At 48.3% G+C, this 13,031-nt stretch overlaps 1 protein-coding gene across 1 annotated transcript in view; it reads right to left on the bottom strand.

Moving 5' to 3' along the window:
• Positions 1-10,224, bottom strand: part of IGF1R (insulin like growth factor 1 receptor) — a 258,712-nt gene extending 248,488 nt beyond the window's left edge. The window contains exon 1 of the mRNA XM_019726667.2: positions 9,141-10,224. Coding sequence (XP_019582226.1) covers positions 9,141-9,234 — 94 coding nt within the window. The 5' untranslated portion in view covers positions 9,235-10,224. The remainder of the gene's footprint in view (positions 1-9,140) is intronic.
• Positions 10,225-13,031: the final 2,807 nt, after the last annotated feature.

Raw genomic sequence — 13,031 nt, 5'->3', positions numbered from 1 at the left:
TTTGGTCTGCGTGGCCTCTGTTCTAAACACTTGATGTATGGATTAATTCACTTCATTTTTATGAATAACTGTATGACATACGTTCTATTCAAATTATAATTTCACAGATGAGGAAACCGAGGCACAGGAAGAGTCAACAATTTGCCTGAGATCTGAGCTACTCAGGGGCTGAGATTCAAACCACAATCTTTGCCTCCGCAGGTTTCTACAGCCTCATAAAATGACAGCTAAGGTACAAGGTAAAACAAATCACTGTTACCCGGCACAGTCATGGTTACGAACCCAAAAGGAGTAAGGGGAAGTCGGGTTTACAGACGTGATAATTTAGAAAAACTTCACGGTAATCTAGAAAAGCTTCACGGAGAAAGCATCTGAGATAGAAATGAAAGGAGAGCATCTCGGATCCATTAAAACCACAGAAAGGCATTTGGGGGTAAGGAATTCACTGGCTTTGGTAAGAAACTGTCCTGCTTTTAGACAGTTATCGTCGGGTCCCTATTTTACATATCTATCTGAAACCTAGAGATTTTTAAAAATGAAAAAAAATTACATTTGCCCCCCCAAAAAAAAAATTTTTTTCTGACATTAGTTTTCTAAATAGATTAGAAAATGGTTTTGTTGTTGCTGTTTAATAAGAAAAAGAGAAAATTCTCCCCAAATCCCTTTCATTCTCTGCATTTCTGGTGAGACTCAGGAAAGTTAAAGAACTTCTTCAGGGCCAAAGAACTAATGGGTGGTGAAGGGGAAACGAGAACCAGGTTTGACCTTGCTGGGCTAAAGGGCAGCACTTTCCACTGTTCAGTCTGGGGGTGGCAGAGCAGTCAAGAGGAAGAACATTCCAGGTCATGCACACAGCAGGAGCAGAACCATGGAGTCAGGAATGGGGTGACTTACTTCCCACACAGCTCCAGAGCAGGTACTGGGGAGTGCTGGGAAATAACACGGGATCCCCATAGCAGAGTCTGAGCAAGGGCGCATGACAGCCCAATAGGAGGGGACTTGGTGCTTGGACCAGGATCCGACCACAAAAGGCACAGGCTGAGAACGGGGCCTGGCAAATCTATCAGACCAGGGAGATGGCACCGGAGTCAGAATGGCCGGCTCAGAGGCCAAGCGAACATCTCCTCACAGAATCCATGCAGGTCTGAACTGGACGAGGGTGTAGCCAGGAACAAGGGGCAAATCAGGGCAAGTGACTCAGTGAGGGAGAAAGGAGACATTAATTAGTCAGTCTCCCTAGAAAAGGACGGGTTGAAGAAATGAAATTTAACTAGAAATTCCACCCTGATCCAACACGTGTTGCAAGTACGTTAGAAAGAAAATCCCAAATATACTGCCACACCAAGCATTTCCTGTAAATAGGACTTCCTATAAACTATACCACGCTGGGCCCTAACATATGCCATGAACTCATTATCCACCGAAATCAGACAACAGAACCAAGGAAAGCTGAACAGAAGATCTTCCTCTGTGGCTGGTCTCTTTGTTCATTTGTTTGCATGACAATCTGTGCTTCTTTTTCAAATCCTGAGTCTATGAGCTTGGGTAAAATCCCACTACTCTGAGACCCAGGAAAATTAGGTGGGGAAGAAAAATTCCAGGAAGACGCTGATGAATCTGAGCACACCTGATGAGGATTTTACAATCTAATTAATAGCTCATCACTTAAAAAACGACCGCAGTTGATACAGCCAGGTGGACCAGACTTCTCACCTGGGTTTTTTCTTAGGCTTCCTACTTTTTTCCCAGGAGATTATTCAAAGTGACTCAGATACTTCAAATTCGGGGAAAACGGAAAAAACTGTTATATATAAGCTCATCTCTCTTTAACTACCATCAGATTTCTGTTCCTTAAAGTGCTACTCACTACAATTTGCCTAACTCAACTTGGTACTATCTGATTTGCTTATTAGACCGGCATTTCCAATAATCAATTTTATGAGACAAACCACTGACGACAGACAGACCTCAGAGATCATCTTTTAGCTGGTGGAGGGTCTTGCCTTCAATTCGTGTAAAAAAAAAAAAAAAGGCAACATCTGTGAAACACACGAAAACGACGTGCAGTATGCTTGCATAGCATGAGGACGGGCCCACAGAAAGCATCCACAGTATCTCGGGAAAATTTAAAAGCTCTGCTCTATAAAATATTTATGCTTTAAGACTGTCAAAATAGATTTGTTCCCCCATGTCAAGAGTAATTTAAAACGCAGTCTGCACACCCCTGAATTATCAAACTGACAAACAATCCCAAAGCTAGCATAAAGAAAGCTAGTGCCAGGTTAAAAAGAAAGCAGCCACACGAAAGTATACAAAGCAGGAACAATCACGTATGGAAACACACACAATTTTGAACAAAAGGCATTCTCATTATATAACTATTACTGAAGTAGACACCTGCTTTGCTAAGGCATTTAATGGGGGAGGAGATAGAAGAATGAAGTTTCAACACCGCCCCCCCAAGAACTTTCTGGACTAGGGATGGAATAATTTCTGAAGTCCTTAAAATATAAGTGCTTAAAAAAAAAAAAAAAAGGCTTCCAGACTATTATAGTGTGAGCCATTTTGGGCAGACACAGCTATCTCTGCAGTGTCTGATGATGCTGTCACAGGCATACACATTTCCTCTAAGTGGCTAGACACCAAAACTATTTCAAATAAGAAAGAGTGGGCTTCACGACCATCAGCCATCGTCCGTCAGACAAAGTCACTCAGCCCTATGGACACATCCCAACAACTTACAAAGTAAACCATCATCGCACTAACCAGGGAGAAGATAAATAGGAAAACAAAGACAGGGCCTGCAGCCCTACTTACTTTTCCCATTCAAAAATCAGAGCCACAATAAATGTAAAAGTTATTGCAATCGTAGGCACTCATGCCTCGTCATAAAAGAAACTACTTTCTGTTGTGTTCCAGTAAAATCTGAAGAGCAGCCTATAAGTTTAAAAATTCTTGTAGTCCAGGGACGGAAGAAGAAAGAAAAATGGAAGACTTGCTTACTCGTTTGTTTCTTTCGTGTTTTAAATAAACAGAGCAAGTAATTTCTATGGTTTGACTCATAGATTTAAAAACTTATGTAAGATTCTTTATGGTATCAGAATAAATTTTTAAACTTAAAGAACTGAGTCAGATAAGTGCTCAATGTGTACTTATTTACTGAGAAAGAGAGCAGGAGGAAAAAACTAGTTCTGTTCAAGTAAAGAAATATCAGTATTTCCTTGAGATTTTAAAATTAATCCATTTCCTAAGCCATAAGTGAAACTGGCATAAGTGAAAAAAGTAGGAAATTATTCAAAACTCGTATCTGGGACTTTACAACATGAGTAAAGCGGACAATTTTAAAAACAGCAAACAATTTAGTCTTCAAAAAGTTCAAAAGTCTCAAGAATCAAATAAATTGTTAATATTTTGAGTCAAATAAGACCAAAGCAATTTAACAAAAGAAACAAAGTTCATCGCGCTGAGGGAATCTATGTCTATTGAGATTAACACCCTAACTTGTTTACTAACCATTTTATACCAAACACAAGCCCTTTCCTCTGAACAAAAACCAGTTCTTTTACAGATCCTTGGGGGCGGGGGTGGGGGGGCACAAATTTCAAAGTTTTTATCTTTCCAAATACTGAAAACCAGTTATGCTCCCTAAACGTGGACAGGTCTCCATGTGCACAAACACTGGGACTGCTGTGTCCCCCACCTTTCCTAGTTTAAGTCAAATCCTATCTTTCCAAACAACTAGAAAACTTCTTGATAAACTGAGGCCAAACACCATTTTCAAGGAAGGGTCAGAGTGTTTCATTCATTACTCCCTTTGTTGTCTTTAAAGTGCTCAGAATTTTCCTTCAGAACATCTCAGACAGAGAAATCAAGAAACTATATCCCAAGCATGCGTGCAATTATTATATATTTAGTACAATTGAAAGGACTGCATCTCTCAGACTCTGCACCTGTCATAGATTGGCTAAGAAAAGCAGTTCAAAGCAAGTTGGCCATGGGCACAAACGCCTCTTCTACAAATGAGGGTTGATTTTTAAATACATTTTGAAAAGAAATCGAAGAAAAATCACAAGCCGGTGAGAAATATGCCTTGTACATTTTACAATTAAGAATTTTTTCAAGATCCAACTGCCGTCTCAATCTCATTCTCTCCTGTGCTGCACTTTTCAAAGCAACAAGTTACTTTAAATGATGCAAAGTCTCAAAATTATAAAAGTTTCCTAATGATTTCCAGAAAGCTAACTAAGCGATGTGTAAATGCAGAAAAGTTTTGAAATAAGCCCCACTATCCTTGCAACTCAAAACACGTCACACAATGTGCTTGTACACCCACCTGTAACTCCTAGAGTTCTGGCAAAAGGTAACAACACGGCACATTTTAAATCACAACTGTCATACCCAACGTTATAAAGAAGGCAGGGCAGCCAATGACAATGGATAGATGCCACAGCCCCAAGTGACACTGCAGCAAGAACTGCAAAAGTATCAATAAGGCAAAAAAAAAAAAAAAAAAGGGTACAGGACAGGCTTGTACAACAAGACTGGTTTACTTCATTATCTTAAGTCTACAGAAATGTTTTTAAAGGGCCTTTAAAATGTTGTTTGCCGGTCTACTGGAAAACTATGTATCCTAGGCTGAGTCTGAAAAAGGTCTGAAGTTTCAAGCAAGATCTGAAGTTTCACATGGGAGTATACAAAATGTCCCAATGGCAAAAGCAAAGTCTTCTTTCTTCTGTAGGCTCAGGCATGACCTAACATAGGGTCCAGCTTTCATACAGCAGGTGCTCAATAAGTGCTGGCAGGATTCAGTTGCTCCTTCCCAGCAAATTCTTACAAAACAAACGAAGCCAGATTAAAAAGGAAGCTGCCATCCCTATGGGATCCCCTTGGCAAAACTCTAAGGCAACAAGTGAAAATGATACAGTTGATTTTCATTATTGCCCTGACCTTGCAACAATACGGACAGGAAACATTGTTATTAGTAAACTAAGCCTTAGACAAAGGCCCAACACAAATGTAAACAACAATTATTCTCTAGGTCTTTTCCTAGTAAAAGGCCAACGTAAATTTGGATAAAGGCATAACAGTTAGAAAACAAAAAATGCCTTTGTTATAACATCTTTTGTTCCATAATTTAAATTTTCTTTTTTAAATTACGGTATGCCTGAAATAGCTACTGTAGCCTACAAAGATTCTTTTTCCTGCTCAGATTCCAAAGCTATGTAAGAAATAAAAAGAGCAACAAAGGAAAGAAAATCACTACATTAAAATGAACAGTTCAGTCTCAGTCTTTACAACCAGGGTGGTTAATATGGATCAAAAAGAAAAAAAAAAGAGTGGAAATTCTTTACCGTCTTAAAACACTACATTACTTCTTTTTTGGAAAACATATGGAAGAAACTGGAAATTCAAAAAGCCATCCAGACTCAGCTCCTAAACTCTAATCTTGAAAATACCAAAATTGTTTCAGATTCAGTTAAGGATTTCACTGTCACAAATCTGACTTCACTAGCATTTGTGTTTTTTTAATCCAACCCCTCAATCCTTAACTGAACTATGTATAACCAAGGTTCTTTCTTCCTTTCTATTTCTCCTCTGACCAAATCCCTGTAATGGCCACAAAATATTTTAAATGCATGTGATTTTACACAACCATTAAATTATTTCACTATCACTCATAAACTTCAATTATGAGTTTGTTGTTATTGCTATAGTTCACAGATCTGAAAAACTCCATAAATAAAAGAAAGACAGACAGACACCAACCTGCCAGACAAATTTACTTAATAATTTTAATCTAACTCCCATGGTCAAAGTAACAGAATGCATCCTTTTCAACTTTGGTATATTTTTGTGGTTTTTTTTTGTTGTTTTTTTTTTAAAAAAACAGGTTTATTGGGATACAATTCACATACCGTATAAGTCACTAATTTAAAGTGTACAATTCAATGGTTTTTAGTATGGAGTTTTGCAACCATCACCACAATCTAATTTTAGAACCTTTGCATCACCCCCAAAAGAAGCCTTGTACCCATTACCCGTCAGTCCCGTCCTTCTTCCCCCATCTCTATAGCTACTACTAATCTCCTTTCTCTCTGGGTTTGCTTACTCTGGACTTCACATAAATGGATTCATACAATATGGGATTTTTGGGGGACTGACTTCTTTCGCTTGGCATAATGTTTTGAAGCTTCTTCCAGTCAATCTTAGCATATTTTTTAAGGTTGGACAAATCAAATATATAACCCTTTAAACCTCCAATGCTGTCCCACACCTGATCACTCTTGAAAAGTACCATTTATTTGCTATTTCCCTGTCGAACGTCTTCACAATAATTTGCTTAGGTTGTTTCCAAACTTCTTATTCTGGGTTCTTTTTTCGGGGAATAAAACATCAACTCCTTTCAACACTGATCTTTCACACATCCATTTTTTCTGACAAGAACAAGCCCGTGCCTGGGGCGGAAAGCTGACTGGATCCTTTTAATGAGATGGCCACAACATGTGCGAAGGGCCCACTGATTTAAAAAAAGCCAACAGATTATTTGGCTATAACTTCCAAACCCTCTTATTTAGATGCTCTGTTCATCTTATATTGATACGAAACAGCCATTTCTGTATGATTTCATCTGCTTCGAAACTTCTAACTTTTCTAAGTTAAAGAGTTTTAAAAATCACCCTACTGCTGTCACACTCAGAGAGGAAACACGAATCCCTAAATATGGGGAACCAACACCACCCCAATCTTGGATACTGGACCAGCCAGCCAAAAGAACGCCAGGCTCCGATAGGATGTGATAGTTACTTCTATCAGAGGTACGTGTTCTAGCACCTTTGGGATAAAAACCGAACGCAGGCTCACACTAAGCCTATCATTTCATCCTCAAAACTTGAGAGCAGTAGGGAGGGGGAAGGTCCAACAAACCATAATCAGGATTTGGGGGTGCCTTCTCGCCTCCCATCAGGTTTCCCAGAACCAACCATTTTCAAGGCATCTTTGAGTAAAGCTTAGGCTATGTGGGATTATAAACGTACATTCAAATACCCCTTCCCCTCCTGTTTTCTCAAGAATGGAACGCCTTTCACAAAGGATATTTTTCAAGAAGAACGCTCCAAACAAGACATCCTACTTTAAAATGCCGGACTCCTGTATCGGAGGCCATCACTGTTGCTGAGAATTTCATAACGTGCTAACATTAAATAATAAAACGAGAGACAGTACAGTTCAATAGCAATGCCACTCTAAAAATGGATGAATACCGCTGTCTTCCAAACTATATTTAGCTTTCAAAGGCTACAAACCCTCTGCTGTCCCCCCAAACTCTGTCTGTGAGGCTTAGAAGGGAGCCCGAAAGCCTTTCGCCCAATCCAATGAGCTGAAAGTTTAGAAAACAAAGAGCAGAAGAACTCAGATTTGGACACGGTCCGGCCTCAATCTGCGTCTGACTCCACGCAGTAAACACGCTAATTCTATAAAAAATCTGCTCTTCCTCCATCGTGGACTCAGCTCTTCCCAGGCGGTTAAGAAGGGTTTGTTCACACGGCCTTTCCGAATAGCCCCCGCTGCCTCTGGATTCTCCCCCTCATTCTTCACGGCTCAGTCGTGATTTTTCCAATTGGCACTACCTGCGTACCCTCGGAACCATTACTCACCAGCACGCCCTCACCGTCCCCAGCCCGCAGTCCAGCGACTGCATTTAAACTTTAATCGTGATCAAGTTACCCTGCCGTCGCGCATGCACCAGTAAGCCACACTTTAATTTTTTGAGAAGCATAGAACCCCCTCCTTCCCCTCCCCCCACACCCCAGGGGGCCCCCACTTCTCCCTCCCTCCTCCCTCGCCGTGCTTCCCTACCCCTACCCGACACGACCAAAACAAAAGCTATCAGATTGCCAGCGATAGCGAGTGTGGAGCGACACTGCTTATTAACTATGTACAAAGGAAGTGCGGGGCCGGGGGAGGGGGGGAGAGCGAGACGACTGCGGCCACCAAGCCAAGGCCAGCGCTGCGCGCTCGCAAAACAACACGCGCCCCTCCCCACGCGCCGCCGCCGCCGCCGCGGACCCCGGCGATCGGTCCACCGCGGCGCAGGGCACCTCTGGCCAGGGCGCGGCGTCTAGGTGTCCCCACGCGGCCGTGTGGCGGCGGCGACACCCCCGCGTGGCAAGCACGTGTGTGTACACGCACGTCGGCTGCGACCACAAACCCACTCCCGCACACTCGGATGCTGCCCGACCACCCCCTCCCCAGTCCCGCCAGGGGTAGGAGAGCGTCCACGGGCCGGGCAGACACTGGGAGGAGGTCCCGGAACACTCGGAAATGGGGTCCAGACGCGCTCCCAAGAGTGGCCGATGTCGGGCCCCCGACTTCGCACTTTTCCAGGAGCTGCACGGAGGAATGGGGGTGCAGGCGGGCACGCTCCCCGCACCGCAGAGCCGTACTGGGCAGCCCCGGGAAGCGTGGGACAAGTAACCTGCGGCGGATCGGGTGAAAGTGACGCGAACGGCCAGGAACCCAACGAGCCGGAGGGGCAAAGCGCGTTGGGTGACAGGAGGCCGCACGGGGATGTTTGGAAACGTGTCCTGGGGCTGCGGGGCCGCTCCGCCCGACACCTCCTCATCGAGGGCAACTTGTATCCCACAGGCGGCTGGGCTCCCCGCCAACGGGCGCAGCGTCTGCCCCACAGCGAGGGCTCCGCGCGGCCGCACGAGCTGTCCCCGCGGTCTGCGCGCGGTGCGGGCGCCAGCGCGGGGTGCGGACCAGCCCCGCGCGCCCCGACAGGGACAAGGTGCGGGCGGCGTGGCCCCACGGGGCGCGAACTTCCTGAAAGGAGTTCCAGCGCCTGGCTGGGAAGGGAGCGCCACGGAGACACGCGGTCCGCGCGCGGGGCACGGCTCTCGGGACAGCGAACACGCCAGCCCGCGAGGCCCTTCCCTCGGGGGCACCGCGCGGAGCCGGGGCGCGCGGGCCTGCCACCCCCGAGCCCGGGGCCGAGCCCCTGCGCGCCCCGCCCCGCCCCGCCGCTCCTGCGCCCGCGGGCCCGACAGCTGCGACGGGGGCCACTCGGGTTTCGCAAACAGGGCGCAGCCCCTCGGAGGAAAAGTTCCCGCAGTGGCCGCGGGCGGCGGGCACATACTCACTTTCTCCACTCGTTGGCCAGAGCGAGAGCGCGACGGAGACACACAGGAGCCCCCACAGCGAGGTCAGGGACCCTCCTCCGGAGCCAGACTTCATTCCTTTGATTTGGGACGAAATTCCCCTTTCTCAAAAATAAAAGGGGCGGGCGGGCGGGCGGTGGGGTGGGGAGGAAAAGCAAAAGTCTCCAAGTCAGTCTTCGCTCCCCCTCCGAACGCAAGGGCGAAGCAAACAATCCTCCCGAGGCGGCGCGGACGGGGCGGGCGGCCCCTCAGCGTCGGCAGCCGCGGCCCAGGGCTCGGCCGAGTCGGGAACCCGGGGCGCGCCGGGGCGGGCTGTCGGCGTCGTCGGCCTCCATTTTCAAACCCAGAGAAGCAGGAGGGGGGGTGGGGGGGGGACTGCAACGCGAGGGGGGCAAAGCCCAAATCCGTCCGGGCCGAGCGCAACACACCCGCCCGCGGCCCCCGGGGGAGGCGGTGCGGGCCCCGAGCCGCGGCGGCGGGAGGGCGCGACGCAGTTCGCAAGCTTGCCGCGAAGTCCCGGGTGCGGGCGAGGCCGGCCGGGCCGAGATGCGGAGTCACAATGAATGAGAGGCTCCCCCTCTTGCAGGTCCTCCGAGCTCCTCGCGCCGCCGCCGCGAGCTCCTGCCCAAATCCAGGACGCACACAAAGCGGCGGGCCGGCCGCGCCGCGCTCAGCACTCCCGCCGCCCGCCCCGCGCCGGCCCCCGCCCGCCGCGCCGCCGGCTCCGCGCGCGGGGGCTCCGGCTCGCTGAAGGTCAAAGCCGAGGCGCGCGGCGCGCCGTGGAGCTGCCCCCCGCGCGGGCGGGAGGGGCGTGAAGGGCCCGGGGAGCGGGGCCGAGGGTCTGCACGCGCCGGGCACCGCGCGCCGGAGGCAGGCTCGCTGGCGGCGTCCCTCTCGCTCGCCCGCCTCTCTCGAGTTCGCCCGGTGCGCTCGCTCCTCCTCAGGTTTTTTTTCCCTTTTTTTTTTTTTTTTTTTTCCGCTCAGCGGAGTTAATGCTGGTAAACAAGAGCCTCAGCCTCGCCGCGCCGCTGCCGCCGCCGCCGCCGCCGCTGCCACACACTGGGGGCTCACGCGCGCGCTCTCGGGCCCGCGCACACGGACACGCGCGCGCGTGCCTCCCGGAGCCGCCGCCGCCGCAGCCGCGGCGCGCCCAGGGCCCGGCCCAGGCCGGCGCGCGCCAAGAGCTGGAGCCCGGGATCCCAGGGACGTGCGGAGCGGAGCCGGGGCGTGGGGTACAAGGCGGCAAGGCACCGCCCCGCCGCCCCCGTCCCCCCGCCCGCGCGCACCCGGAGACGCGCGCGCGCGCCCACACGCTCTCGCCCCCACCCGCACTGCGCCGGCCACCCTGCACGCGCCCTCCCCTCCCGCAGGACTCCAAAAACAATGCCCCCGGCGCCGGTCCGGGCTTGGTGGTGGGGCCAGCCTAGGAGGGGTGGAGAGGCGGGGAGGAAGCGGGATGGGCGGGGAGTGCGGGGCCCGAGAGGTTCATTGAAAACAGCAACAGCGCGGCTGGAAAGCGCGTTTCCCCGGTTCTTGAAAAGCTTCATTGTTTCTTGCAGCTGTTGCAAAATAAATAAATAAGTGCGTGCATGCGGCATTTTTTCGCAGCGCTCTGGAAAGCCCGAACGTGGCGGGAGGGGCACACCTGAGAGAAAGGAGATCCCTCCCAGGCTCCCAAGGTGGGCACTTTCACGCATGGCTAGGGCGGCCGCGGTGTCGCGACTGGGGAGCCCGGAGTTGCGGGGCTCACGGGGAGCTGAGGGGGAAGGGCGCGGCCCGCGGGGCTCGGCCAGGGGGTGCAAGGGAAGACGGCCAGCCGCCCGCCGCGAGCCCGGAGCCGGGAAAGGGGGGCCCAGACAGGCTGCCCCGTGTGCCCAGGGCGCGTCCCCGCGGCGGCCGCCAGGGGGCGTAGCAGGCGCGGGGGAGGGCTGGCCCGCGGAGTGTCGCCTCCCTCCGAACCGGAGAGGAAATGTGGGGGCCCGGACTGGGGGCCCGCTAGACTGGGTCGCACTGGCCGGGCCTCGAAGACCCGCGGCCCGCCCCAAAAGCTCCGCGCGCTGCTCCGGGCTCCACCACGTGGGCGGTTGCTGGGAGCGGCCAAAGCGCGTGCACCGTGAGGGCCTCGGGGGCCCCCGAGGCTAGGGGGCGTGTCCGAGGGGCCCCTGAAGGAAGGGGTCCGGGGCGGTGGCGGGCACAGTCTCTCCTGACTGGGGTCGAGACCCAGGAACACGCCGCACATACGCGCGATCAGTGGTCACTGCGGAAACCCACCCGCACCTGCCTCGGGTCCCCCCGGGCCCCTCCCTCTTGCTTCCTTTGCTATGTAAGTGACTAGAAATCAGCACCAGCCCCAAGTCTCCTCTGTGGCTTTCTTGAATGTGCCCAAGGAGAGGTTTCCCCAAAGCAAGACTGCCCGAGAACTGCCATCTAACGAATAAATGCTGCAGAGACCAGGTCCTTAAAGGGGGAAACAGCCCAGCAATGGCTGGAGAAAGGAGTTTGAAATACGTGGACTTTAAAAAATAGTGAGTGGGCCACGTGTTGCCCTTAATGTGGTCGGGTTTCAAGACTCAGGCTAATTGATGTTAACAAATAAAAAGAAGATGGCTAATAAAAGAGTCGTGAATGTCTAGATCGAGCAGAAGTGTTTATCTCATGAACAACCAGGCTGTCTGGTAGGAAGGGATCTGTTCTAAAGAAAAGGTAGGCTTTTTTTTTTTTTTTTTTTACTCTTTACTTGTAAAAGATTTCCGAGTTACATTGTTTGTATCCCATCGTTTGTAAATCATTTTTAAAATTAAGACCTGAAAACAAGTCAAAAGCTATCATAATGGAAACCTAGCCTTCCCAGACCCCCATACTTATTCCCTAGATCAGTGATCTCCTTGGAAATTTTTAGCTCAATTCAGTTTGTCAGTTGTATAGAAGGGAAATAAATCTTTTTTTACTTAAGAGAGTTATTCAGATGGGATTGTTTTGCTTAACTAAATGAAATTCAGCTTAATTTTTAAATAAAATATTCCAGTTTTAGATGTTATGGACGTTAACAAAGGAAGAAATGTATTAGAATCTTTAAAAAGAAACAAGTTTAGCATGTATCATTTAAAAATCAGGCACTACATGTGAATAATTAAAATTCAGTCTACTAATTTTTAAATATTCCTTCAGAGAGTTCCCTGCATGAGGTTGGTCTTGATGCCTACAGCTTCATTCTGCAGTTAAATGTAAACGAAAATCAATTTTATATTTTCATTGTATTTGGTGTTTAGAATTCTGAAATACATGCTTGTAAATTTAGCCAGAAATTCAGAGCTGACTTTTAAAAGACTAATTCTAATAAAAACTCTTTAAATACTATACAATATATTTTCAGTATTAGTAATAATTCCCATTCATTTGTCCCTAAAGACATAAGGTACACAGAATAAAGGACAAATGCTCAGTTGTTTAAATTGTAGTGATTTGGGTATTTTTTACCAAAATGATTTTTCATTTGTCAATTTTTAAAATGTGTGTGTTTCCCTAAAGTAGTAGGACATAAATAAGATTAAGCTATTTTAGATGGAAAAATTAGATGATTATTATTACATACCTTCATTTTTAGAAAAAAAAGAATCAAAATATAAGTTGCCTTTCAGCTTTAACTTGATCACATAGACACAAGGCAATTTTTATTTTCTTCAATGATTACATTCTACATACTAAAGTCAAACTTATTTTTTCCACCTTGGAAATAAAATCACGTAGTAAAACATTCACTGGAGTCTTAGCTTCACAATCACACTGACAGTGCATCACACTTGTTTGTTGTTATGCCATTTTCCCCACGTAGCATAAATTTCCCTTCTTTGGAGCAGAAACTGGTTGCTTCTT

The sequence above is a fragment of the Rhinolophus sinicus genome, linkage group LG13, assembly GCF_036562045.2.
Source record: "Rhinolophus sinicus isolate RSC01 linkage group LG13, ASM3656204v1, whole genome shotgun sequence".
NCBI lineage: Eukaryota > Metazoa > Chordata > Mammalia > Chiroptera > Rhinolophidae > Rhinolophus > Rhinolophus sinicus.
Note: the sequence above shows the minus strand (reverse complement) of the source record. Positions and strands in the feature narration are given on the sequence as shown.